At 40.5% G+C, this 27,975-nt stretch overlaps 2 protein-coding genes across 5 annotated transcripts in view; both read right to left on the bottom strand.

The window, feature by feature from the left end:
• Positions 1 to 347: 347 nt before the first annotated feature.
• apol1 (apolipoprotein L, 1) lies at positions 348 to 16,745 on the bottom strand. The gene is made up of 27 exons (XM_057057657.1): positions 16,595 to 16,745; positions 16,451 to 16,504; positions 15,663 to 15,728; positions 15,170 to 15,238; positions 15,004 to 15,081; positions 14,859 to 14,921; positions 14,681 to 14,752; positions 14,540 to 14,590; positions 11,403 to 11,465; positions 10,696 to 10,767; positions 10,558 to 10,608; positions 10,427 to 10,495; positions 10,272 to 10,340; positions 9,144 to 9,209; positions 9,002 to 9,055; positions 8,666 to 8,722; positions 8,386 to 8,463; positions 6,257 to 6,325; positions 4,204 to 4,293; positions 4,084 to 4,134; positions 3,524 to 3,616; positions 3,375 to 3,425; positions 2,911 to 2,946; positions 2,354 to 2,431; positions 2,226 to 2,265; positions 1,895 to 1,946; positions 348 to 1,809 (listed from the first exon to the last, which is right to left on the bottom strand). The coding sequence occupies exons 1-27, from the start codon at positions 16,595 to 16,597 to the stop codon at positions 876 to 878; spliced, it is 2,529 nt and encodes an 842-aa protein (XP_056913637.1). The 5' UTR covers positions 16,598 to 16,745; the 3' UTR covers positions 348 to 875.
• Positions 16,746 to 19,610: 2,865 nt separating this feature from the next.
• Positions 19,611 to 27,975, bottom strand: part of tep1 (telomerase-associated protein 1) — a 28,601-nt gene continuing 20,236 nt past the window's right edge. For 3 of the 4 annotated variants that reach the window (XM_057057617.1, XM_057057618.1, XM_057057619.1), the window contains 14 exons: positions 27,792 to 27,943; positions 26,840 to 26,947; positions 26,624 to 26,728; positions 25,321 to 25,450; positions 25,144 to 25,229; positions 24,945 to 25,071; positions 22,944 to 23,074; positions 22,733 to 22,854; positions 21,523 to 21,678; positions 21,176 to 21,275; positions 20,839 to 20,947; positions 20,637 to 20,719; positions 20,348 to 20,452; positions 19,611 to 19,953 (listed from right to left, as the gene is read on the bottom strand). In XM_057057617.1, the coding sequence (XP_056913597.1) occupies positions 19,834 to 19,953; positions 20,348 to 20,452; positions 20,637 to 20,719; positions 20,839 to 20,947; positions 21,176 to 21,275; positions 21,523 to 21,678; positions 22,733 to 22,854; positions 22,944 to 23,074; positions 24,945 to 25,071; positions 25,144 to 25,229; positions 25,321 to 25,450; positions 26,624 to 26,728; positions 26,840 to 26,947; positions 27,792 to 27,943 (1,634 nt within the window). In that variant the 3' untranslated portion in view covers positions 19,611 to 19,833. Of the gene's footprint in view, positions 19,954 to 20,347; positions 20,453 to 20,636; positions 20,720 to 20,838; positions 20,948 to 21,175; positions 21,276 to 21,522; positions 21,679 to 22,732; positions 22,855 to 22,943; positions 23,075 to 24,944; positions 25,072 to 25,143; positions 25,230 to 25,320; positions 25,451 to 26,495; positions 26,729 to 26,839; positions 26,948 to 27,791; positions 27,944 to 27,975 lie in introns of those variants that run through there. The other variant, XR_008954090.1, reaches the window with a different exon arrangement.

Here is a 27,975-nt window from a genome sequence, read left to right as displayed (position 1 = left end):
ATTTGGATGGAATGGAATTTTGTTTTCATGTTTAGACAAAATGGAGATGGCAGGAAAACATTTATTTTCTAAGGTCTCGAGAACTTAAATTTATTAAACTTGGAGAGCTAATAAACTGGCATTTTTCCATGGACGGAAGCCCTGAATTGTTGAATTTGATGAAGTTTGGAATGGAGGTTTCCAGTTTTTACTCATATTATTAAAAAAGGATCCATCCTGACAGGCATGTAAAAATTCTACTAGCAAAGGAACAGCAGAAGGTTGATGGTTTCTTTTCTGTGCTTTAACGCTGTTACAGAGATGATGGCCAGTTACACGCTGGACTGAGCTGTTTTTTGTGCTCCGTGGCCATCCTTTTTAATTTTGATTCCTCATTTGCCAACTGTGCCCAGGGATTTATTCATTCTTATCTTAACTGAAAAAAATACTAAAGGACATTTTACTGTACATGGAATTTTATGACTTATTGCACATATAAAGATAACATTGAATATTGACATTCAGACATAAATGACATCAGGACTGGCAAATTAATATTAAGTTCACTAAACATATTACAAATCTGAAAATTATTCAATTTCATGTTACCTTACTGCTACCTTAAAGGCAATTACAAATATTAATTACACTGAAAGTAGTATCATATTTAATCGTTTTATTTGATTGGTGAAAAAAAACCAACTCTTCCTTTAAGAATGCTACCTAGATTCAAGAGTTACACCCCTAAAATAAAGTTTCATTTGTGGGGATAAAACTATTTTATGTTTCTCAATTTTACAAACCCCATCCTAACTACTAACTATAGACAGTGATGCTGGAGTTATGAGCTCGAATGAAGCTTCACTAAATTTACAATTTTTCTGTCGTACATATTTTCAGTTTTCAACATTCTTTTTAATAGCTTTTTTAATGCGGTCAATCTCATCTTTGTCCGAATCACAATGGTCGTCCTCTCTGTTCTCGTCAGATGCATCACTTCCTACCTCTTTGCTCTCCGGGGAGCTGGACTGCAGCTCCTCTCGTATACTGTTGAGCTCTACCAGACCGTCATGCAGCTGTGTAGCCACCTCTCTGATTTTAGCGGCAAATTCCGACTTTACCCCTTTTTTGAGTTCTTTGGAATCTTTGGCCACAAAGTAGATGTCCATTCCCACAAATAGCCCGGTGAGTACACCAGTGGCCATACTGGCAATCTGAACTGCTCTAGCTGCTGTGCTACCTGCCACGTTTGCGATCTGCACAACGCGCATGATCTCATTTGCATTGATGAGGATAGCCTTTCCTGCCATGGCACCATCTTCATAAAAACTACTGCTGAGCACAGGAAAGTCACGGTTGTAAGCGTGATGTTTCATCTTAACCAAATCAAATTTCTTCAGGTTTTCAATACCCTGCTTGATGAATTTCAGGCACTTGTTGAGGTCAGCTATTTTGTCTTGATAATCCTGCACGATCTTCTCCACCTTCTTGCGGTCCATAGAATTGTTGACCTGGTTTGTGATCCCAGCACCCGCTGACGTCAGCCCTCCTGCTGTGGCAACACCTAATCCCACTGCGGTCACAATCAAAGATGTTCCCATGGTGACTGGTGCCAAAGCAAGTCCAGCAATAGTGGCCACACCTCCAATGGCACTGGTTGAGCCACCGGTGATTTGAGCAATCTTTGTGTTTTTGCTGAACTTGTCCAAGCCATCCGCAATGCTGTTGAGGTCGATGACGTGCTGCCAGAGGCTCTCGGCACGCTCGGAGAACAGTTTGTTGAAAACACGGATTCCCTTCTGTATTTTTTCTGCAGTTACAGCAAAGGCTCTTAAAAAAAGTAGAGTGAAGTAGAGAGTGAATCCAAAGAGCTGAAGCACTAATTCGCCAAAGAACAACAGTACCAACAACTTACTTAGCCTCCTCCTTTTCTGTCATGTCCTCAACTTCAGGTGTATCTTCCCATGCTGAAGCAATAAAAAAACAAACAAATCAAACCTTCTGCAGGGATTTTAGTGAACATGATGTGAACTTGTAAAATAGAAGAGGGGAATTACCACAAAATTACAACTTCATAACTAAGGAATTATAGAATTTGTCACTGAACGTATGCATGTGTGTGTATATTTTTTAAAGTGGCTGGAAAAATAATAGATGAAAGGGCGACAAAAGCCTCTTTAAATTTCGTTCTGTTCACAATTGTTCAGAACGTTGGTCATCATAAAATATTTTGATATCTGACTTACACTCCACTGTGTTCCACCAATCCATGAGATTATCCATATTCTGGAAAACATGATAATATAAGAATGGGTTTAAGTGGATATATACAGTTTATTACCATAGTGACTTATTTGCTATTGACACTTCAAACCTCTCTGTCTTCATTTGGTGATGGTTCAATGCGGAAGTCCTCCAGTTGATCAAACAGGGACCTGCTTCCTTCTTCATTCTCAAATAACAGAAATAATGCTCCAATAATATCTCAAATATGTTTGATAAGGTGTAAACAATAACATCACAGTGCTGTCTGTTATAACATAAACAGAGAAAGATTAAAAAATTAAATAGGAGATCCCCAATAAAAATAGTACACTGACGAGACTTTTTCAGAGGTAAAAGGATCATCTGTGAACACAAAGCAGCAGCAAAACAAGTCTGGGCACATTTCAGCCAAGTGATCCTTCCAGTTAAATATGTGGTCACACAAAAGACAGGTCTGGGTGTGGGGGAGGGTTCCCTCTTCAGAATAGAGAGGAAAAAAGCACAACAAACAACAACACACATTCATGCTTTCAAGGATAGTTAGTAAAACACACCTATGGTAAATGTGATCCTAATAAAACATCCTGCACTGCAACATTAAGACAAATACTGTAAGGTGATCACAAGTGAGTCAAGAAAGCCAAAAGTTAGGTACATATGGCATACCTCTGCTGTGTTTGCATGTCTCTGTAACATTTTCCCCTGTAAACATAGTAAAAACAAAAAAACACATTTTCTATAATTCCTATTATTATGATCATTGTTAATAGTTATAACAATCATAAAAAAAAATTTAAATAGTGTATGAGCAGCTGTTTGAAAAGATTGGCATTTGATTTAAGAAGAATCTAACTAACATGTTTTGTTTTGACCTCCACCAATTAGAACCCTGTGCTTTATCTATAATAATACATGCTTAGAACTGTGCACTGATTAACTTAATAAAACGACAAATAGGCAAATAACATACAAAGATATTCACAGTTGGAAAACCTGTGCACATTAAATTATTTTAAAAGAATTAACAGAAAAAAAGAATTTGATGTACAGTACACTAAACAACATGGCAGAGATGTAAAAATAAATCAGATAGTGATCACAGACAGAAAACAAAGACATTTAACTGTTACCTTGACCCGAGGCATAAAGGGATTGTGTTTCTTAGGTTTCTTCACTTTTGTCTTGAAATAGAAGGGAAGATATCAGTAGCATATATCTATTTACAGTGACGGAGAAATCAATTAACAAAGATAGAGCAAAAGAAATGGAATTGAAAGACCTGATCAGTCCTGTCTTTGCTCATCTCTTCACTTTCCTTTTCCTCTTGGTGTGCTGCATCTTCATTTCTGAGCTCTTCATCATCTGACAGGGCCTGATTCAACAGCAATAAAAGTATTAATAGGCAGTGATAAAATGCTATCACTTCAAAATCTAGAGTTTAATATTCAACCTTTACTTGAGAGACATTCAACAAGAATTTAACAAAGTGAAAAAAATTAAAAAAGAAAGACTGAGGTGTCCAGAGATTTACAGTTACAGCAAATCTGCCATGAAGAATGGCACAATTACATAAGAATAAATAGATTATGGTAATTATGTTTTTTTACTGTGTTAAAAAGATTTTCTACCGCACTGTACAATCAGCACAACTCCTTATTTCAAATAGAACACTTGAGGCAGCGAATACAGTATAATATTAGGATTAACTTAAGAACATACCAAAGTAGAAATATGTGAGCATTACCACTACGACTACTACTACTAATAATAACAACAAGAAAAAATCCAAAAAGTTGTTTTAAACTCCACTGATGGAAAACAAAGACATTTGAATGTTACCTTTACACGAGGCATAAAGGGATTGTGTCTCTTGGGTTTTCTCACTTTTGTCTAAAAATAAAAATGAAGAAATCAGTCTCAAATATTGACCATGGAGCAAAAGTTATGTAAATTAAAGACCTCGTCGGTCTTGTCTTTGCTCTCTCCACTTTTCTTTTCCTCTTGCTGTCCTAAATCTTCATCTCTGAGATTTTCATCATCTGACTGGGCCTGATTCAATGGCAATAAAAACATCTTTGTTAATGAGGCTCAGCAACTAAAACAGTAAACAAGCAGTGCTTCGGTAATAGGACACCGTGAAGGAAGCAACTGCTTACTGTGTATTAGAAAAAGCAGCTTGACACTCTATATGAGTATTGGCAAAATGTGGACTGATTAAACTAAGATTGAACACAGAAAATACTCAAACCAGTCCACAACAAAAGGGCCACAACAAACCAAAATATACCATTTGGCTTGGCCAATTTAGAGCAGTGAAACCTCTACAAGTAGAAACCTGTGAGCAGTGTGAGAGGAACAAATGTTCAGGATATCCACCATCAAATGCATTTCCTGGATATTCTCACCATGTTTCATGTGACGTCTTCACTGTTATCTTGGTCTGTTAAAACTATCGGTCATGTAAATAACCCTCTCTTAAAGCAACCCCCCCAATATATTTCAGTTAATAATTAATAATGTGCTTTTGTTTTTATTCTACATTTTATTATCTGAGAGTTAAAAAAAAACTGTTTAATAAAACATAATAAAAATAAAAAACAACAAAAAAAAAAATAAAAAAAATAAAACAACATCCAGCTTCCATGAGAAGCATGTGCCGGGCAAACCCTGCAATGGCCATGGAAGATCTGATAAGAATGGTGAGAGAAGTTCTGGAGGAATAACTTGAGTGTTTGCTTTCACCAGAATTTTGTGGCAAATACTGCTGATGCTCTCAGTTGTATGATCTGTGCGTAGCTTCAGGCTTGCAGAAGAGCAGATGTACACAAGAGCAGCAATGATCAGATACACAGTAGTCTGGCCTATATGTTAATATACAAGTAAGAAACTGACTTAATACTGTTAACACACATACCTACAATAGAGGATTTAATGACCTCCAATACTCTAATAGGCCCAGTTGAATTGTGCACTAATTTCACTGCTTTCCCAGTGAAATTAGTGCATCGATGCAGGACATTTTATCACGGGCCGTCCCGCCTTTGATTAGCATTCGGGCATTTAAACATTTCCAGTATTCACGGGTCTGACCTCCCGGTGTGAAAGGGGTGTGGCTTTATGTGCACCGGAACACTGTGAGGTAAACAATGGACAATGGATTTTGTCTAAAAACCTTTTTTAAAACAAATATTTGTTGGCAAAAAATGTGTCTGTGTTTTCTTAAATTCCTGCAGGAATATTAGCTTTTTGTTCATCCTAATGTTCTAAGTTTCACAAAGTATAAATAAACTTAGACTATATTGACATTGTTAGGCAACAGTGTTGTAATATTTTCAGTCAGTGGTTACAGCAGGACAGAAATGTGCTGGTGCTCATTGTGCATCATCAGTGGGGGTTGATATCAGTGGAGGATGTGGAGTGCAATGGTGGTGCAGCTACTGAGCTGGACACACTCGGGAGGTTTAGCGACTGTGGCCAACCAGCTATAAAGTTCATAATGAGGCCACTCAGTGCTGGCCAGGCTGGTAATATTGCCATAAATAACAGTGCCTGAATTCTGCTGCCAAATCTCTTCTCCACAGAAGCTTTGTTACATTACTACACAAGCCACAGGTATATAAATGAACCCTGATTGGTGGGATTTCTCGAGAACATACTTCACTTTTGTGTTTCACTTAAACACTGTGGAACATCACATTTGGTTGTTTGATTTAAAGAAAAAAAAAAAAAAACAGGGGGAAAAGGAGTCCAGTGACAAAATCAGAACGCAACAGGCAAGTACAGGTACAGTCCATCATCAGGTAACTTAGTGGGACGACGTGGGACACCTTTCACATTGCACCTGAGCCAAGCTGCTCAACTTCCCGGGACAAAATCCCCTGACGACCATTTTACACTGCAGACAAGATTTTTCATGCATCGTGAAAGGATCCCCACATTTTCAAGCCTTTGATTTATTCAAAATATTTTACCCATTCCTTATGTTTGACTGTCACTGACAGAAAAAACTTACAGTTTTACTTTCTGAGGAGATTATTCTGTCTTTGTCCCTTTCACCATTAGCTTTCTTACTGGATTGTACCTGCAGAACATTAAAAAAAAGTTTAATGATGGCATTTTAATGACATTTAAATGCACAAATCTTCACCATGTATGATTCTGTGGTTTCTGGAAATTGCTTTGACTCATAATGCCAAGACCATCCAACAATCCACATACACTACTCAAAAAAATTAGAACAAAAAAATAAAAAAAAATAAACACTTTTAATCAGAGTATAGCAACCTATCAGTCAAACTTCTGGGATATTGATCTGGTCAGTTAAGTAGCAGGGGGGGTTCTTAATCAGTTTCTGCTGCTTTTTTGTCAATTAAATCAACAACAGGTGCATCAGAGGGGAAACAATGAGACGGCCCCCAAAACAGGAATGGATTTCCAGGTTGAGGCCACTGATACTTTTTTCCCCTCCTCACCTCTTTTGACTTATTTTTTTACTGACTGACTTTCTACTGCTGTAGTTATTCATTTGGCTCAGATCAACATCTCTGTTGATAGGATGGTGCGGTACCTGGACACTACAGAGGTTGCCCAAGTAGTCTAACTCCTCCAGGATGGCACATCAATACGTGCCATTGCAAGAAGGTTTGCTGTGTCTCCCAGCACAGTCTCAAGAGCATGGAGGAGATTCCAGGAGACAGGTAGTTACTCCAGGAGAGCTGGACAAGGCCATAGAAGGCCTACAAAATGACCTCCAGCAGGCCACTGGTGTGAATGTTTCTGACCAAAAAATCAGAAACAGGCTCCATGAGGGTGGCCTGAGGGCCCAGCATTCTGTAGTGGGCCCTGTGCTTACTGCCTGGCACCGTAGAGCTCGATTGGCATTTGCCATAGACCACCAAAATTGGCAACTACGCCACTGGCACCCTGTGCTCTTCACCGATGAGAGCAGGTTCAACCTCAGCACATGCAACAGCATGACCGGTTTGGTGGTGGGTCAGTGATGGTCTGGGGAGGCATATCCCTGGAAGGATGCACAGACCTCTACAGGTTAGATAATGGCACCCTGACTGCTATTAGGTATCGGGATGAAATCCTTGGACCCATTGACAGAACCTACGCTGGTGCAGTGGGACCTGGGTTCCTCCTGGTCCACGACAATGCCCGACCTCATGTGGCTACAGTATGCAGGCAATTCCTGGAGGAGGAAGGAATTGATGCCATTGACTGGCGCCCACGTTCACCTGACCTAAACCCAATAAAACACCTCTGGGACATTATGTTTAGGTCCATCCGGCGCCGCCAGGTTGATCCTCAGCTCAGTGATGCCCTGGTCCAGATCTGGGAGGACATCCCGCAGGACACCATTCGTCGTCTCATTAGGAGCATGCCTCGACGTTGTCAGGCATATGTACAAGCACGTGGGGGCCACACAAACTACTGAGAATCATTTTGATTTGCTACAATGACATTTTGGCAAAATGGAGCAGTCTACTGCATCATTTTTTCACTTTCATTTTTGGGGTGTCTTTGATTTTCCCCCTCTATAGGGTGATCATTTTCATTTCTATCAAATTATGTGGCATTATTTTGTTACTAATACATCACCTACTTTTTTTTTTTTTTTTTTTTAATCAGGAATGATATTCAAGATAATTTTCCCCCCTTTAGATCTGATGTGTTTTCCAAGTGTTCCTCTAATTTTTTGAGCAGTGTATTTAAGAGTGACCTCTTTGGGTATATCTGTATGTGTGCCCATCTCCACACACACAAAATGTATGTATACGCATATAAATGAGATTTCCTTTTTTTTCTCCCAAGTAGCTCTTAGCTACTATTCTCATTCACATCAAATATTTTCTCTATTTTTAAAAGGATAATCACCAATACTTGACATCCAACAAGTAAAGTATCACATAGACCGGTTATCCTTGGTGTTTACATATATAATAAAATCCACATTTTTCTGTACTGTTCATATAAAGAAATGAAGACAATAACATATCACTAGTTTGCTTTCCTGTATGCCATCACCCCTTTCATCTCCTATGCATATATGATAACAGCAAAAATGTAAACTGCTTGCCAGCGTTGGAGTCAAAGCAGTGCCACACATGAGAGGTAGTTATTTCAATGTTTTCACACCTCATCAGATGGTCTGGGTGGGACTGGTGGTATTTTACTGCTTTCGTTTGTCTCCAGCTCAAATAAGTTACTTTTGACCTAACAAGGATACACACAATTTCAGTGTGAAACACAAGTTGGAAAGTATATAGATTTTGAAGTTAGCAGGGCAGAATTTCATGTTTTTAAAAAAAAAGTGTAGATCAGGATACGTTAAACAGAAGAAGATAAGAAAAAGAAGAAGAGAAGGAGTTATTAGTTGATTGGCGGCATTTGTGCCCACAGATGACAACAAACTTACCGCTCTGCAGTTTTCTTTCGGTTGACTCTCATTCTTGTGTGCGTGTTTGGTGTCTTTCTGAAGGAAAAGCATTCATATTAGTAAGTAAACTTTATCGTGTGAATGTAGTGGAATTGTAAGTTTAGGTACTTGTCCTATGAAAAAGGTACGAGTGGGGTAGAAACAAATCAAAACACATGTTTATTGCCTAAACTCATTGGTAGATCCTCATAACCTGACACTAACTGCTTAATCAAGATAAGGTGTTTCAAAAATAAGACTTTTTTTTTTACACTTTTATAGACATTGTGTTGCATTAAAAATAATTAAATAAGCAGACAAAAACAAATCTCTTACTCTGTTGGCACCTCGAAAAGGATTCATCTTTGCTATTCCTTCAGTAAATTTCCACTGAAAAGTAAAGAAAAGGTGAGGACATGAGAAATAATGCCAAGGACAAACTGAAATGTTGGTTAAAAACAGGCAATAACGAGAATACCGGTTTTTGGACAGGCTGCATTTCTCCATTGTCCAAAGCCTCCTCACTGTCAGAGCCTGAGTTCTTCTGTAAATATGTAAAAAAAAAAAATCTGAGCAAAGTAGATAATGGTAAGCATTTAAGCATCTATTGGGAATGTAATTAAAATGACCACTTGTGCCTCCATGTACCAATAAAATTACAACTCATTAAGTCAGACAGTGGTCCACACACAGTCCAGTGCTGGATCTATATGTGATCTATATGGCTTTCTGCAAACTGACCAGAGGTAAATTTAGAAATAAATAAAGACGGCATAATCTTTTTTTTACAAAATCCAAAAACAAGGACCGCACTGCAAATGTCTCTGTACCCCTATTATCCTGTCTGTACTGTGGTAGATTCACTTTCCTCCATGTTTCAGCTCCGTAGCTCTACTATATAGGAGCAAACACAGAACCCCAAACTGGAAAAAGTTTTACACATCACTATTAAATCAGCTAAAATTTAGTTTGAGCCAAAACATTGTTTGTCTCAGAGGGCTTTAATCATCAGCTATAGGACACAGTTGCGACTCTGACCTTAGACCCCCTCAAAATAGGTCAGGAAGAACTTAATGAAGCCCTCTTTGGTAAAAATAAGAAACTTAAAGGAGAGCCACAGACGAGGGTGTCGGCAGGAGCATTGTTGGTGTTCAGTTAATGAAGAACAGCTGCATGCATTTATTAGGGTGCAGCTCCTCTTTGGCTGCTGGCTCCACCACCTTATCTGAAAAAGCTACAAGTCCAGGACTGTAATCTGATATCTAATGGCAAATGAACAGAACTCAACAATGCACATATCAGTTAAATTGTGAAATTGCTGTTAAATTAAATGCTATAAGTTAAACTGGACCACAAATTTGTTGTGCAAATGCTTTAAGTCACTTTATTTTTTTCTGAAAAATTAATAAAACATATTCCGCCCTGATTCAATGTCACACAAGAGCTTCTCATAAAAGAGACGGACTGAGATTTGACTATTTTCTTCATAAACACACCTCTAAATTTCCTCCTTTCTCATCAAAATAAATATGTCAATGTTAAAATCAACATCACTTAAGGTTTATTTTGCTGGTAGTTAAACATGATTACAGAAACAAGAGTTCACCTCATCATTGTTGTTCTTGCTGAGATTATCACTGCTGCCAGAGAGCTCGCTGGCTGCGGATGAATCGTTCTGAAAGAAAGATATCTTCTCATTAATACAGTCATCCTTTCAAAATAACTGGAGGTTTGTTGAACAAACAAAAAGGCAGTAGCAACCTGGGCTCGTGTCCCTGCTCCATGAGACTTTTTCTTTTTAAACAACCCTGTGAACATCCCTCCAGCCTCCTGTAACATATGAAAGTTGTTGAAATGTGCTAATAGTGAAGGAAAGCTTCTCCAAAGCTCACCTTGTTATTCACCGCAAGGCTGTCAGCACTGCCGAGTACTAACAAGTCATTCTGAAGGTGAAAAATAAAGGTCAAATTGTCAGCACTGTATTTCCTTTTTATCTTGATGATATAACACATGTAAAAGATGACTCTTACCTCTGATTGTGTCTTTGCCTCGAGAAGTTTTGAGTTTTTTTTAAAAATTCCCAGAAACACACCTGTTGATTCCTTAAAAAAAAAAAATGTCATGGCATAAAACAAAAGATTGTGTACTTTGTGAAACAGACCGATATAAACTCAAACAATGACCAACATTCCTACTGAACTGTTGATGTCTGCAGGTTCTGCCAATGCTTCCAAACAGCCACAATAGCATCAACACACCTTTAAAATACACACCCTTCTCAACACATTGTGACCAATTATAGGTGACAAGTTATTATCTGAGGAGAGCGGTATGAATTTTTTTTAAGTTTTTTAAAGGCATTTTTACATTTTTGTTACCATATCAGCTTATTATGTGCAAGCATGTGCCCGGGTATATGTACGTGTTTGTGCCTGTTATTTCAATTGTGGAGAATGCGAGGAAGGAAGGATTGTTCTTTACTTTTAACTGTGTGCATTTTTTCATTATGCTGTGCTTTATCACTGTAAAATCCTTTAAGTTGCTGAAGTCTGAAAAGTGCTGTAAAAATTAATTTGAACGACATATATACGTTTATGGACTATTGTAACTTTTAATCCTCGGGCTGTGCTGAACAAGTGTGATTCTGCTGTTTCATGTGTTTTAAAGAGTAAAGAAGCCAAACAATCAGGTGTTATTGTTAAATACTCTAATGGAAGACTTGAGTAATGAGACTCACTTTAGCACTGCTGGTTTCAGACAAACTGTAATTGCTTGCTGTCAACTCATTTTCCAACAGATCCTGAAACATAATTTCAATTAATATTCATTGCACTGGATTACTAATTGTATTCTTTATATGACTTCTTTTTTCAAGTAAAAGGAGATTTTTGTAGCCCAGGAAGGTGGGGGTGTCATTGGGACACGCAATCCCCTCCACCACGATAAGGTGGTAGCCCAGGAGGGGTGGTGGAGGGGTTTGCGTGTCCCAGTGATCCTAGGAGTTCTGTTGTCTGGGCCTTTATGCCCCTGGTAGGGCCACCCATGGCAAACAGGTCCTAGGTGAGGGATCAGACAAAGCGTAGCCCATCACCCCCAAATGACGAGAAACAATATTGGTTCCAAGTTTCCCTTGCCCGGATGTGGGTCACCGGGGCCCCCTCCAAGAGCCAGGCCTGGGGGTGGGGCACGTTGGCGAGCGCCTGATGGCCGGACCATCTGCCCATGGAGTCCGGCCGGGCACAGCCCAAAGAGGCAACATGGGACCCCTTTCACGTGGGCTCACCACCTGCAGAAGGGGCCAAGGGGATCGGGTGCATTGTGTGTTGGGTAGCGGCCGAAGGCACGGACCTTGGCGGTCTGATCCGGCATAAACTTGCTCTAGGGACATGGAATGTCACCTCTCTGGTGGAAAAGGAGCCTGAGCTGGTGCGCAAGGTTGAGAAGTTCCGACTAGACACAGTTGGCCTCACCTCAACGCACAGCAAGGGCTCTGGAACCGGTCTTCTCGAGAGGGGTTGGACTCTCTACCCCTCTGGAGTCTCAGTGCCTGTATGTTGGAGTTTACCCCGGTGGATGAGAGGGTAGCCTCCCTTCGCCTTCGTGTGGGGGGACAGATCCTGACTGTTGTTTGTGCCTATGACCCAAACAGCAGTTCAGTGTATCCACCCTTTTTGGAGTCCTTAGAGGGAGTGCTGGAGAGTGCTCCTTCTGGGGGCTCCCTCGTCATCCTGGGTGACTTCAATGCTCACGGTGGCAAAGACAGTTTGACCTGGAGAGGTGTGATTGGGAAGAACGGCCCCCCTGATCTGAACCCGAATGGTGTTTTGTTATTGGACCTCTGTGCTTGTCTCACCAGCGGTGAGGGATGCCATTAGGCTGAAGAAGGAGTCATATCGGGCCTTACTGGCCAGTGGGACTCTTGAGGCAGCTGATAGGTACCGGCAGACCAAGCGAAGTGCAGCTACAGCGGTTGCTGAGGCAAAGACCCAGGCATGGGAAGAGTTCAGTGAGGCCATGGAGAATGACTTCCGGACGGCTTCAAAAAGGTTCTGGACCACCATCCGGCGTCTGAGGAAGGGGAAGCAGTGCACTGTAAACCCTGTGTATAGTGGCGATGGTGTGATGCTGACCTCAACTCCGGATATTGTGGATCGGTGGAATGAATATTTCGAAGACCTCCTTAATCCCACCAATGTGCCTCCCAGTGAGGAAGCAGGGCCTGGGGACCTGGAAACAGGCTCTCGTATCTCCGGGGCTGACGTTGCCGAGGTAGTCAAAAAACTCCTCGGTGGCAAGGCCCCGGGGGTGGATGAGATCCGCCCAGAGTTCCTTAAGGCTCTGGATGTTGTAGGGCTGTCGTGGTTGACTCGACTCTGCAACATGGCGTGGACATCGGGGAAGGTGCTGCCGGATTGGCAGACCGGGGTGGTAGTCCCTCTTTTTAAGAAGGGAAGCCGGAGGGTGTGTTCCAACTATAGGGGGATCACACTCCTCAGCCTCCCTGGTAAGGTCTATTCAGGAGAAGAGGGTCCGCCGGATAGTCGAACCTCGGATTCAGGAGGAGCAATGTGGTTTTCGTCCTGGGTGTGGAACGGTGGACCAGCTCTACACCCTCAGCAGGGTCTTTTAGGGTGCATGGGAGTTTGCCCAACCAGTCCGCATGTGTTTTGTGGATTTGGAGAAGGCATTCGACTGTGTCCCTCGGGGGGTCCTGTGGGGGGTCATCCGAGAGTATGGGGTGCCGGGCCCCGATACGGGCCGTCCGCTCCCTGTACAATCGGTATCAGAGTTTGGTCCGCATTACTGGCAGTAAGTCAAACTCGTTTCCAGTGAGGGTTGGTCTCCGCCAGGACTGCCCTTTGTCACCAATTCTGTTCATAACTTATGGATAGAATTTCTAGGTGCAGTCATGGTGTTGAGGGGGTCCGGCTTGGTGACCTCAGGATCGGGTCTCTGCTCTTTGCAGATGATGTGGTCCTGTTGGCGTCATCGGCCCGTGACCTCCAACGATCACTGGATCGGTTCGCCACCGAGTGTGAAGTGCCTGGGATGAAAATCAGCACCTCCAAATCCGATGCCATGGTTCTCAACCGGAAAAAGGTGGAGTGCCTTCTCCAGGTCAAGGAAGAGATCCTGCCCCAAGTGGAGGAGTTCAAGTACCTCGGGGTCTTGTTCAGGAGTGAGGGAAGAATGGAGCAGGAGATTGACAGGCGGATCGGTGCGGCATCCGCAGTAATGCGGACTCTGCACCAGTCCGTAGTGGTGAAGAGAGAGCTGAGCCAAAAGGCGAAGCTCTCGATTTACCACTCGATCTTCGTTCCTACCCTCACCTATGGTCATGAGCTTTGGGTAATGACCGAAAGAACAAGATCACGGGTACATGCGGCTGAAATGAGCTTCCTCCAAAGGGTGGCTGGGCTCTCCCTTAGAGATAGGGTGAGAAGCTCTGCTGTCCGGGAGGAGCTCGGAGTAGAGCCACTGCTCCTCCGCATTGAGAGGAGCCAGATGAGGTGGCTTGGGCATCTAGTCAGGATGCCCCCTGGACGCCTCCCTGGTGAGGTGTTCAGGACATACTCAGAAACACCTCATCGAGTTCACCTCGTTGTTGTTTTTGGTGAGATTATTGCTGCCAGAGAGCTCGCTGGCTGTGGCAGACAAAAGATATCTTCTCATTAATACAGTTATCTTTTCTGAATAACTAGAGGTTTATTGAACAAACAAGAATGCAGCAGCAACCTGGGCTTGTGTCCCCGCTCCATGAGTGTTTTTTTTTTTTTTTTTTTAAAACAACCCTGTGAACATCCCTTCAGCCTCCTGTAACACATGAGTTATTGAAATATGCTCATAGTGAAGGAAAGCTTCTCCAAATCTCACCTTTTTATTCACTGAAAGACTGTCAGCACTGCAGAGTGCTAACAAGTCATCCTGAAGGTGAAAAATAAAAGCAATTAATGTCAGGATTTCATTAAATTGATTATCTTAATGACATAACCCACAGTAAAAGATGGTTATTACCTCTGATTGTGTCTTTGCCTCAAGAAGCTTTGTGTTTTTTTTAAACATTCCTTTAAACCTTCCCATTGATTCCTTTAAAAAAAAAAAGTCATATTCACACATATATTTAGGAGCAAAAACATTATTATGTCATTGCAGTTTCCATATTCTAATGAAAGAATTGAGTGATGAAGCTCACTTTTGCACTGCTGGTTTCAGACAGACTGTCATTGCTTGCTGTCATCTCACTTTCCAACAGATCCTGAAACATAATTACTGACTGTATTCTGCAGATGACTTTTTTTTTTTTTTTTAAACTCACATAAAAGGAGATTTTGTCTCACCCGTGAAAGCCGTCGGACATTTCCTGGTTTAGGTGACCTTCTTAAAATCCCACCAAGAACACTTGTACTTGATTTTTCCTGCAGACACAAAAGGGCAGTTCAGGTTTCAAAAATCAGAATGGTTCCATTTCTAAGGAAAAGTTTCTCTGCAGCAGAAAAAACTCACTGTTGTTGATTTATTGCTAATTAAGCTGATGGAACTGGCAGACAGTTCAGGATCTTCTAAGTCCATGTTCTACTATGACAAAGATATAAACAAATCATTTTATTAGATTTTCAAGTTATATTACTCCGTATGTTATCTTTGATGCACCGAATCTGGCAAATTCCAGCGACAAGCAGAGGGGCCATTCTAGTTAAGAGTCCACATCTGATCTTTTGCATCAGATGGACACATATTCTCTAGTTTCAAGTCTACACACATATAAGATAAATCAGTGGCTGTGTTTCTGTTTCATTGTCCAATGACAGATGACGGATCAGGTACCTACAGTATGAACAGGATGGGACACTTGAATAGCCTACCTAATGTACAATAACTGAAGATCACTGATTACTACATGAGTGTACTTAAAGTTAATAAAATTATATTTTATTATATATCTGAAGTAAATGACATTATTAAAAAGTCCATAAGGTTAAAGAAAACTGTTACAAACCTGCGGTTGGTCTTGAACAGCTTTGGTTGTTTTCTTAAAAAGCCCTTTAAAAACACCCCTTTTGTCCTGAAATGTGTGGAAAATACTGATATTCAAACATAGTGACATTTGTCCCGCCCCTAAAACGTGATTGAGCAGACAGTCAAAATAAGAAAACAAAATAGATGTAAAACTTTGATGAACACCTTTTTGCTATATTCAGTCAGATTGTCTATATTTTGGTCCATGGTGTATTTGTGTTCTTAATGTAATTATTTATATTAGATGGCGGTCCATGAACTATCCAAGTCTCACATGACAATCTTCCTTTCACTGCTTTGTACCTGGGACATGTGCAATGACAATAAAGTTGGATCTAACAATAATGTGTATATTTATTTTCCTCAAATTCTTATAATACATACACCAAAACATCTACTGTATGTACCAATGACTAAAAATATCTGCATGGAACGCATGTTATGTATGAATATTTCTTCATATTTTTGTGGCACCTGTTTCTGTAAGGCAAACAGAGGAAATACTGATTGTAACAGATTAGATACAACAAGTAAGGGAGAAAAGAAAGGAACGGGAAAACCAAAAACCATGTCTAAATTTAGCTCTGAGAAGCGTTGACTTCTGACAACTTCTGCTTCTCTCAGCAGGCTTAAATTGAAACCATTTTAGCCGTTTGTCTCCCCGACTAATATAAAATGTTGTTTTAGCGGTTTTAGGGAGCAGCTAACAGACTGTCAACACAAGAAAACTTCCGTCCGCCAGCTAAAGTTCCATTTGGATATACTCACAGCTTCAGCTGTTTCTTCACACTCCAGATCCAAATCCAGGCTATCGTATCGATCCTGCCCAACAGTTACGTCATTAAACACGTCTCCTGTCCGCCCAATTTCATGTTTTCAATCAATGTTAGTCCGTTAACGCCGCAAACTCACCATTTGCTGCTCTGTGTCAGTTCTCAGAGTACTCAGAGAGATTCAAACTGTTTCTCGGCGATTCAACGCCGTTTTCCTGAAAGGGTTCTTGGTAAGTAGAAAATCAGATGTCCCTGAGACCTGACGCAGATCTTCCTTCGTCAGATACTAGTCTTACCTGTTTGTACCTGAAGAGAGGGAGTGGCTGTCGCACACCTGAGCGCTCGAGATTCGCATCACACCAGGGCGCACGCGCACATACACAATATGAATTTGAAGAAAATATAAAACATGGTGTAAATTAACAATTGGAGAGAAGTTATATATATATATATATAGATATATATAGATATATATATATATATATAGAGAGAGAGAGGATAGAGAGAGAGAGAGAGAGAGAGAGAGAGAGAAGAGAGAGAGAGGAGAGAGAGAGAGAGAGAGAGAGAGAGAGATTTTGGTCAAAAGTTACTCCTATATTCCTCACAGAGAGACTATATGTTAATGAGATACCATCTAGAGTGATCATGTGATCTAATCTATCCCTGAGAGGTTCAGGACCAAACACCATGACCTCAGTTTTTCCTGAGTTAAGGAGGAGGAAATTTGAAAACATCCAGGACTTTATGTCTTTAAGACAGGTCTGAAGCTTCACTAACTTCTCTGTCTTCTCTGGTTTCATGAATAAATAAAGCTGGATGTGATCAGCATAACAATGAAAATGTATCCCATGCTGCCGAATAATGTTCCCTAAGGGAAGCACGTACAAGGTGAAGAGGATTGGTCCAACTACAGAACCTTGTGGAACTCCATGGCTAACCCTACTGTATGAGGAGGGAACACCATGGACATGAGCAAACTGGTATCTATCAGATAAATATGATCTAAACCAGTCTAGTGCTGTCCCTTTAATCCCAATCACATGTTCCAGTCTGTGTAACAGGATGCTGTGATCAACTGTATCAAAAGCAGCACTGAGGTTCAGCAGAACCAGCATAGAGACCAGTCCATGATCTGAAGCGATAAGAAGATCATTAGTAACTTTAAGAAGTGCTGTTTCTGTACTGTGATGAGCTCTAAAGCCTGACTGAAACATCTCAAACAGGCTGTTTCTCTGCAGGTGCTCCAGTAACTGAGTGACCACCACCTTCTCAAGAATTTTAGAGATAAAAGGAAGGTTGGATATCGGCCTGTAATTTGCTAAGACATCAGGATCCAGTGATGTTTTTTTAAGCAACGGCTTAATCACTGCCACCTTGTAGGACCGGGGTACATAACCTGTCACTAAAGAACAATTGATCTGGTCCAGGATAGATCTGCCTATCAATGGTAAAACATCCTTCAACAGGTGTGTTGGGATGGGATCTAAGAGACACGTGGTGGACTTGGATTTCTGAATTAGCAAGGACGCCTCAGAAAAATATATAGGAGTGAAGGAGTTTAAGGGCCCGTTGGAGAACCTGTATGTTCCCACAGTCAGCACATCTGGTGATGGTCCAGTTGGGATGGCCTGGTTAGCTTTTTCTCTGATAGCTAGAACTTTATCAGTGAAGAAGCCCATGAAGTCTTCACCACTAAGGGAAGAAGGGATACGTGGATCTAAAACACTGTGACTTAATTTGGCCACAGTGCTGAAAAGAAACCTGGGGTTGTTCTTATTTTCCTCAATTAAAGAAGAAAAACAAGCTGTTCTAGCCTTACGGAGGGCCTTTTTGTAAACTAATAGACAGTCTTTCCAGGCTACATGATAGCTGTCTATTTTACAAGAATGCCACTTCCTTTCTAGTCTGCGCGCTTTCTGCTTGAGGGTCCTGATATGTGAATTATACCAGGGGGCACACCTCCTCTGATTTACTATTTTCTTTTTCAGGGGGGGAACAGAATCAAGCGTGATTCTCAGTGAGGTTGCTGCACCTTCAGCAATAGAGTCAACCTCAGCAGGGCTAAGATTATAATGATTGATCCCTGGGGAAACACAGTGATCCTGGGATCAACGCAGGGATTGCTTCCTTAAACTTAGCTACAGCATTATCTGAAAGACATCTGCTATAGTAAGACTGTGTTCTGAGGATAGAAGAATCCTTAATCATAAATATAAAAGTTATCAATGAATGATCTGACAGGAGTGGGTTCCGAGGGAACACTGACACATGTTCTACCTCAACACCATAAGTCACAACTAGATCTAAGGTGTGGTTGAAGCTATGAGTTGGTTGGTTTATCTGCTGGAGGAAACCAACTGACTCAAGTAATGAAATGAAGCCATGTCTAAAGCTGTCATTTACGTCTAGAAGGATATTAAAGTGTCCAATAATAATGACTTTGTTTGTTCTAAGGACCAAGTCAGATAAGAAATCAGAGAACTCAGAAAGGAACTCTGAATGTGACCCAGCAGGGGGCCGATATACAACTACAAACAAAAGTGGCTTTTCTGTCTTCCAGTTCAGATGGGTGATGCCAAGAGTCAGGCTTTCAAATGAACTGGAGCCATGTTTTGGTCTAGGATTAATTAATAACTTGGGAGTGATAGATGGATGATGGATAAACACCAGAAGACAGTGGTGGTGATAGATGTAGCAATCCCAAGTGATCGCAACATCAGGAAGAAGGAACACGAGAAGCTGGAGAGGTACCAAGGGCTGAAGGAGGAGATGGCGAGAATGTGGGACATGAAGGCAACAGTGGTCCCAGTAGTGATTGTTACGCTAAGGGCAGTAACCCCCAAGCTGTGTCGATGGCTCCAACAAATACCAGGAACCACATCAGAGATCTCTACCCAGAAGAGCGCAGTCCTAGGAACAGTTAAAATCCTGCGCAGAACCCTCAGACTCCCAGGCCTCAGGTAGAGGACCAGATTAGACAGACAGACAGACAGACAGACAGACAGACAGACAGACAGGCAGGCAGGCAGGCAGGCAGGCAGGCAGGCAGGCAGGCAGGCAGGCAGGCAGACAGACAGACAGACAGACAGACAGACAGACAGACAGACAGACAGATTTCTTACTGCCTAGTATAAAAAGCAGCAGGGCACACTTCATCATATACTCAAGTTTATTTGAAGTCAGCATCCTCTCCAAACAGAAGCGATACTTTTATATTAGGAGGTTTGAATATTTCATTTTCAATTTCTTTGGCCATTTTTATTATTTGCTGCATTGACCTCATGTCAGAAGAAAACCAAACAATTAAGTAGCGATTTTTCTTTAAATGTAATCCTTTCCCCTAAATCCCCTAAAGTTTAGTGTGTAAAATTATCAAGATTATTGTGTCCAGGTGAGGAAGTAAAGATTGCCCTGTCCATCACCGCAAACCAGTTCTGTTGGATTTGCGGGGTTCACCTCCAAATGTACAACAGGCCCTTCGCACATGAACATTCCCACCTGGGAGAAGAGACAAAAAGAGATGTAAAAACTTATCTATAGGTATAATGAAGCTGTGCAAGAAATGCGCTTGGTTTATATATTGAATAAGCTTGACAAGGGGACTATAGAGAGAAGTGAATTACTACAATTGCTAAAGTTTATTTACAATAAATGAACTACTAGGTTTTATAATCCATAGAATTTCAGAATGTTCTTTGATTTAAAAAACAATAAAAATTACACTAATTTACTTAGATTTTTTTTCATTATTTAATTATTGTAACACCAGTCAAATACTAATCAGATCTAATATTTATATTTCACCCATCAGCCTGCAAAATTTAATGCACAAAAACATAAATGTCTCCGTGTCCCTGGGTGTGTGCAGTATTTGTTCTATGATGTGCCGAACCTGCTTTTTGGTGTCTCTGTCCCACAGCTTCACTGTCCTGTCGTAAGAGGCTGAGATGATGGTTTGCTCGGTTACTCTCAGCACGCTGATCCTGTCATTATGAACCTGGGGGAATAAAAACAACATTACAAAATGTTCTACAAGATTATACTGTAACTGAGGTGTTGTGACTTTACATTTGTTGTATCAATAACCATCAATGATCTAGAAAATTACTGAACATGAGATTTTTCTCAAATTTAATTAAAAGCATTTTGACTCATTTTGCACGTCTCTTGGCACAACTTACAAGTTTTCTGTTACTTAATGAGAAAGGCTCTGTAGGTTGAATGAACCACATGTTGCCCCGAACGTCTCCACACACAACAAAATCTGAAAAAAAAAATCAAAAAAAAATCACACAATCAGAGAAAGAGATAGATCAATCAATCTTTGGTGTTCAGGCAGTTGATATCATATTTTCATTATTAGTAGTAGACATGATGTCATACCTTTGTTTACAGTTACTGCTGATATCAAGCTACTCTTTCCCTCATCTCCGGACTCCAGTTTCATTGAGCTAAAAGCTGAACGGAATGAATAATGGGGGCCCATGGCAAACTGAGGACAAGGACATCAGTTACTACATAAAAATATTTAGTACACTAACACTTGTAAAAGTATAAATGGCTGTTTCTGTACTATAAAGAAATTGACAGAAATCTAACTTTGAATTATTTTAATACATAAACATATGATTTTATTGTATGAAAATATATTGATCTTATCTCACACTTCCATGAAATAATTCATTGGAAAAGCACAATGATGTATATATAAGAAGCTCACAATGAATCCAATTAGAATTTCTCCTGCTTCCTCGCCAACCAACCACATGCTTTTCTCATCATTTGGAATCAACCCCAAAATTCTGGTTCTCTGCTCCCAACTGAAATGAGAATCAATTCAAATTTGAATGAATTAATCAATCAATCAATCCAATCATTGCATACATAAACCATAGGCAACAATAAACATGTCCTGTTGTAAACAAATCCTTAAATGCAGAGAGCACACAAGGCTTTTATTGCCTGGTAAATTATGGTTTCTGAAATGTTCAGATCAAAGATTTAAATTAATATCAAACATATAACCACACTAACATTCTGGACAGGGAATAAGCTAAATAGATTTACTCGCTGACTATGTGCATCCAATTTTCCTCTTCAGACGAGACATGAAATATCCTTCCAGACTCTGATACTCCAATGAGGACCGTGCAGTAGCTGAGGCGCACAGCTGCTTCTTTTAGTTTGTATGTGTTCACCTTCAGCAGGCTGACAGCTGGGACACTGGACAGAGTGAAAGGTTAGTGTGCACAATACAATCAATGTATGAAACTGTAGTTTTGCAACTTGGACTTTTGCCAAAGTTATCAGAATTGATTTTCCAACACTGATAGAATAATACTGAATACATATGTTAGAACCATTATATTAAAGTTATCTCTTATTTACTTTTACCTTGTTATATTCTTTATTCTTGTTATATTGATTCTCATTACTTAATGTTTCTTATTATTTGTTAATGCTTAATGTTCATGATGCTTGATGTGTGAACTCGAACTCCTCTGGTCAAGGATGACAGAAATGCAGTTGCTGTGGGGAAGTGACATTGACTGGAGATAGAGTTGCAGAGCATGACACAGGAGGTGTTCTTTTAATCTGTCTGAAATGGAAGAATGTGCTGTGTGCGAGCTAAGCTAATCAAATCAGTGAAGACCTATGTATAATCTCACCATTATGATTTACAGTCTTTTCTTTGTATGGGACCTGTTATCTTGTGTCCCCCCCCCCCCCCTTTAGGCACATTTGAATTCTGTCTAACTAGGGACCTCCTAATTTCAATAAAAGAAGGATGGCAGAAGTTGTGCGTCAGAACGTGTTGGAGATCTGTAACTGAGCACATCTCTCCGTTCTCCTTCCAAGTAAAATTCAAAACTGTTGTCTTTGCCTCATTTGTTTCTCTCACGTTTCAGGTCATTTGAACCTAAGATCATATCACAAAAGTTATCACAAAAGAAAGTTAATAAAGGGGCATAGTTATAGTTTAATCTATCTGAAGTGTACCAACTAATAGGAGAATTTGATGCAATATCAAAAGTTTTATTTGATGTGTAGTTGTCAATAAAAACTTTGAAATAACTGTCATGCATTTTTATTTTTGTAACATTTAAAACAAACAAATATTCGAGGTTTAGCTTGCATTTTCTTCACACATATTGCACAATTGCTGTAAAAAGTTCTCTTGTTATCCTCGGTTATGTCAATAAATTGAAATGAAATATTTTAATAAGTAATTCTGTTGACTGGAGTGGTGGCTTACTTATCTCTGGCTGTTGCTTACCTTGTAATGTTGCTTTTTTGATTCCATACCAGTTTCCAAATATCAATGGAAGGTTTTGTGTAGCTGACAGCAAACTGGTTATCAGGCATGACGGAGATTGCACTGATGCCACTTTTAAAAGTCTGTCAAATAAATACCAATAAATGTGTCTTATAGTTACACCAACATGCACCTGTTCAGCGTTCATCTCCTTTATGGTCTATGTCTTCACCTGCTTATAGCCGACCACAGTGGTGTGTTGCCATATCTCAATTAAACCCGATTCATAGCCAGCAAGAAGTAGATTATCTTTTGGAGACAAGCAAAGGGCTGTGACTGGTCCTGCCCGAGTGGAAGCAGTCTCTGAGAAGAAAGACACACAGATGAGCTAGGATTGCAAACATCCATCCATCCATCCATCCTCTACCGCTTATCCGGGGTCGGGTTGCGGGGGCAGCAGCCTAAGGAGAGAAGCCCAGACTTCCCTCTCCCCAGCTACCTCCTCCAGCTCATCCGGAGGGATCCCCAGGCGTTCCCAGACCAGTCGAGAGACATAGTCTCTCCAATGTGTCCTGGGTCTTCCCGGGGGTCTCCTACCGGAGAGACATGCCCTGAACACCTCACCAGGGAGGCGTCCTGGGGGCATCCTAACTAGATGCCCAAGCCACCTCATCTGGCTCCTCTCAACACGGAGGAGCAGCGACTCTACTCCGAGCTCCTCCCGGATGGCAGAGCTTCTCACCCTATCTCTAAGGGAGAGCCCAGCCACCCTATGAAGGAAGCTCATTTCGGCCGCTTGTACCCGTGATCTTGTTCTTTCGGTCATTACCCAAAGCTCATGACCATAGGTGAGGGTAGGAACGAAGATCGACCGGTAAATCGAGAGCTTCGCCTTTCAGCTCAGCTCTCTCTTCACCACTACGGACCGGTGCAGAGTCCGCATTACTGCGGATGCCGCACCGATCCGCCTGTCAATCTCTACTTGAACTTGAGGTACTTGAACTCCTCCACTTGGGGCAGGATCTCCTCCTTGACCCGGAGAAGGCACTCCACCTTTTTCCGGTTGAGAACCATGGCCTTGCAAACAATTAAAAATATAATAAATGTGAAAAATAAGGGGGAGCTGTAGGGTACAAGGCTGGGAGTCGGAGGGCTTCTGGTTTAAGTCTCAGCTATGGGCCAAAAACTAGGATGGTGGGAGCAGTAGAGGTGCTGGGACATTGTCAAAGCACTCCCCAGGTGCTCTTTAGCCAGGTATGCCAGGATGCTCAGAGCACCTGTATAGGGCAGCTTACTCACAACTTTCCCTTAGTGATTGCATTGTATGATCCTGCTGCCAGTGCATGGCAAAATATTTTAGAATAACAGCAATTCAAAAGTCAATATATTACTCACAGACATGGAAATTTCAGTGTCTTGCAAAATTACAATCTACGGTAATTAAAACGTACGATGGTGAAGGTCTGTGGTGTTACTTACACTCTACTTAGCTAATTATGGACTGTACTTTTTAAATTCAGTTACTAAAATAAATAAACTTTTCTTAAGATTTTCTATTTTTTATGATGTTCTCTCTTCGCGAGATGCGGTGGTACTGCATGGTGTCATTTCACCTTTGGGGTTAAAGTATTCTTTTCTTCTTGAAATATGAAGGTAAGATATAAATGTGGGGGCCTTCAATTAGCGTAAAGCAAAAACATTGCTATTGATAAGTTATAAAATGTCATGGTTTTTATTTATGGAGTTATAAGGTGTGCTAAACTAGCAAAAAAGTACTCCGATTCCAGACCTCGGCCAAGCAGGTCATTTCCCCACATATTTTGAATTACAGAGTATTACTAGAGTATAGTATACTATATAAAGGCAGTAATAATATAAGGTTATGTAATGCAGTAGGTATGATCACCTTGGCTTTGATCATAAACCAATCACACCGCTATCAACATTTCCAAACAGACAGACAGATGCAGCCTGTCACATAACCTCTTTGGTAGGGGTAATAAAATCACCACTAAAAATACCAAAGGTGTTGATTTTACATAGCCTTTATATTCTGTTTTAATTCCCACCAGTAATTGAATTCTATATTTTTGTTTAACTCTTACATACAGAACATAGAAAATCTGAGCTAAAAAGAAATGTATCTTTCTCTTCAGAATTAAAATCTACTTAATGGACCAGACAGTACTGTTTTAGCACAACACACAGTACAAGACAGATCATCAATTATTACCTTTCATTAGTGTCCAGCATCTCAAAGTGCAGTCTTGAGAAATAGAGAGGAATTCTGAAAGTCCTTTCTTGTCAACAACTCCACATACAGCAGCATTGTGACCCTGGAAGGTGCTGAAGTGCTGCACCTGTATAAAATATCAGGATGTTACATTCATGGAAAATCTACTCTGTCCTCATATTTAGACACTTGGACAGACCTGCAGTGGCTTCCAGAGCTGCACTGTACCATCCTCAGAAGCCGTAAAAACAGTTATTTCCTCAGGGCCATCATCTTTGGTCTCATCTGATTAAATAGCATCAGATCACATAACAACTAACAAAGGCATTTTCCTATATTCATTGTTAAGCTCTTTACTATGTTGCATGGTATTTACCCGTGTTTGGCAAAAGTGTGCAGTGATGGATGAGCTGTTTATGTGCAGAAATGTGGCAGATCTCTACACTTGATTCCCACATCCAAACGTGAAGCATTCCTTCTGAACAGCTGGCAATCACATACTGTCCCTGGGTGCAGAAATGTAATAGTTGAGTCAAAAGATTACTCTTTTCAATTCTCCAGATAGCTCACACTTTACAATACAGTTATATCCACAACTATCAAACCGTAGTCGGCAATGATGTCATTAAAATATATACTTTTATGTACTATCTTCATACACAGTTGAAAATGCTCCAATTGGTCCATACATTAATTGCATTTTATGTGTTACCCACTGCTTTGGTATCTCACACTATTTTTACACTTATTTGGCCATGATTTGGAAGTACACACTTCTGTCTATGGAAGGTCTACCTTACAATATCGGAGGAAAAATGACAAAGGCACGACATAGATCTGGGAAAAGCTACAAACAAATTCTGCTGGACTAAAGGTCCAAAAGAGCACAAAGGTCTTTGCCATTCAGAAATTAAAGAACTTTGGAACAGCCAAGATTTCGTTGAGACTGGTGGTGCAGTCAGCTTCGAGAAATCTAGGGTAGAAGGGTTTTAATTAATTTGTTTACATAGACAGATCCACATTATCTTCAGCCTACACTGCAATGTCTTTCTGGTCTCAAAAACAACTATAGACATTAATAATTATACCGACACAAAAAAATCTATGATGTTATCAAAATATCAAGAGTGTATACAAAGTTAAAATCTTCTTTTGAAATGAGCCTTTCCAATAATTCCATGAACATCAACTGAAGATCTTCCAGAGATAGAGATACAGCTGTACACAGAAGTATCAAAAGGTGAGGTTAAAGTTATTTGTCTGCTCCTTGCCCCTCACGTATAATATACTAGTAGGTGAAGAGCCCACTGGGTTGAAGAACCCACTGGCTGAGCTCCGGAGATCCTGTGTTCAGATGATAAGTTTCAGACAGTCAGCAGTCACTGCAGCAACTCCACCAATATAAGCGGGCCGCCCTGCCACAGCTAAAGGAATAAGAATATTTTCTGGGCTGATGGAACCAACATTGAAAGGTTTGTTGTTAAATCAAAACAGCAAAATTTCAGCCACTGTTTATCATGTGCGCAACACATCCCAGTGATGGTATCATACCAACAGTGAAGCAGGATGATGACAGTGTCCTGCTGTCAGCCAGGACAGAAAGATGGTTCAGCGCTAATTAAAAGCTAAAAAAAAAAAAATACCTTGTTAATTAGCTAGTGAATAAATAATCAAATCACCAAGCAGCAAACGGATGTTAGACGACTTTTCCAGGAGATTTCTTTGAGACATTGGCCTGATTGCAGATCCCATAAACAAAGTCTCCCATCATTTGAAGAACTTATCTAGAACAGAAAAGGGAGACAATTAAACTATATATAAAAACAATGTCTAAAAATGGAACTCCTGAGAAGACAGCTAATTACATTCACTCATGGCATACACTAAATAATTACCACACAATGCGGACTCCAAACACAGCTGGTAATCCAGTCTTTATGAGCGTGACTGAGTGACTTGGACAGAACAGCAGGGGATCCACTTACGTCCCACACGATCAGAGCCTGAAAAAAAGAGACCCTGTTACTACTCCAACACTCTTTTGATCACATACCCTAGCTCCGACGATCTTATATTTACTGCACTGCAAATTAGGCATTTATTTTTCACATTGTAACGATTGCTTAGGTATAAAAGGGTTTCTTCCTGCTGGTCTACTAGAACATGTTTTGCTAGGAAAAAGCATACAACACAATTAGCATTGTGCAAAAGAATAATAATATCCTTCTAGAACTCTTTACACTACAGAGCAGGATCTGTATTTAAATGTTTGATATAATAGTGTCATAATGTCTGTGTAGATTCTCAATCATCCAGGTCATAGTTATCCAAGGTAGTTTTCTGTGTCAACTGGACTGTTTTTTTTCTTTTTTGAAGACATTTTGCCTTCTATCCAGAAGGCTTCTTCAGTTCTGAACTCGCTGGGGACAGAACTTGAAAATATAACCCTTGTGGACCATTAGCATGCAAATGATCTGGGTGGTCACCTGAGAGTCGTTGGCAGGGTCGTTGGTAGGGTTGTTCCCCTAGTTTCAGTTGGAGTGTCATAATTTCATTGTGTCTTGACAGTTTAATAAAGCACAACTGTCATTCATTACAGAGGAAAAAATAACTCCAATACTGCTATTATAGTAAAGGAAAGGTATTTGCATTCTGATTACTGTATTACTGACCACAACCTTGCAACATCATATCCTGTATTGTGAGTTCAAACACCAAATGAATTTCACTTGTGTAAAATACTACCAATGCTTTGGATGACAAATGCATCTTTCCACGAGATGTATCTGCAATTCTGTAATAACACATGTACCAAAAATTTCATATAAGGGTTATTCATTAACATACCAGATCTTTTCCACCAGACAGCAGTTGACCACCATCAGGGCTAAAAGCCAGACAGGTGACACCTCCACTATGGCTGCTCAGCAGTGATTGAGGCTCTTGAGTGGCCATATCACAAAGATGACTCAGCAACCACAGAGCAATAGTGCAGTCATCTAAATCAACAGAAATTATGAAAAGTATAAAC

The sequence above is a fragment of the Takifugu flavidus genome, chromosome 15, assembly GCF_003711565.1.
Source record: "Takifugu flavidus isolate HTHZ2018 chromosome 15, ASM371156v2, whole genome shotgun sequence".
NCBI classification, from domain to species: Eukaryota; Metazoa; Chordata; class Actinopteri; order Tetraodontiformes; family Tetraodontidae; genus Takifugu; species Takifugu flavidus.
This window is presented reverse-complemented; position numbering and strand designations above follow the sequence as displayed.

Coding starts and splice junctions, on each gene's coding strand:
- apol1 (XM_057057657.1), bottom strand. Junction 15,729..16,450: donor GTGAAGAAACAGCTGAAGCT/GTGAGTATATCC, acceptor CACACATTTCAG/GACAAAAGGGGTGTTTTTAA. Junction 10,341..10,426: donor GAGCAGGGACACGAGCCCAG/GTTGCTACTGCC, acceptor TCTTTCTTTCAG/AACGATTCATCCGCAGCCAG.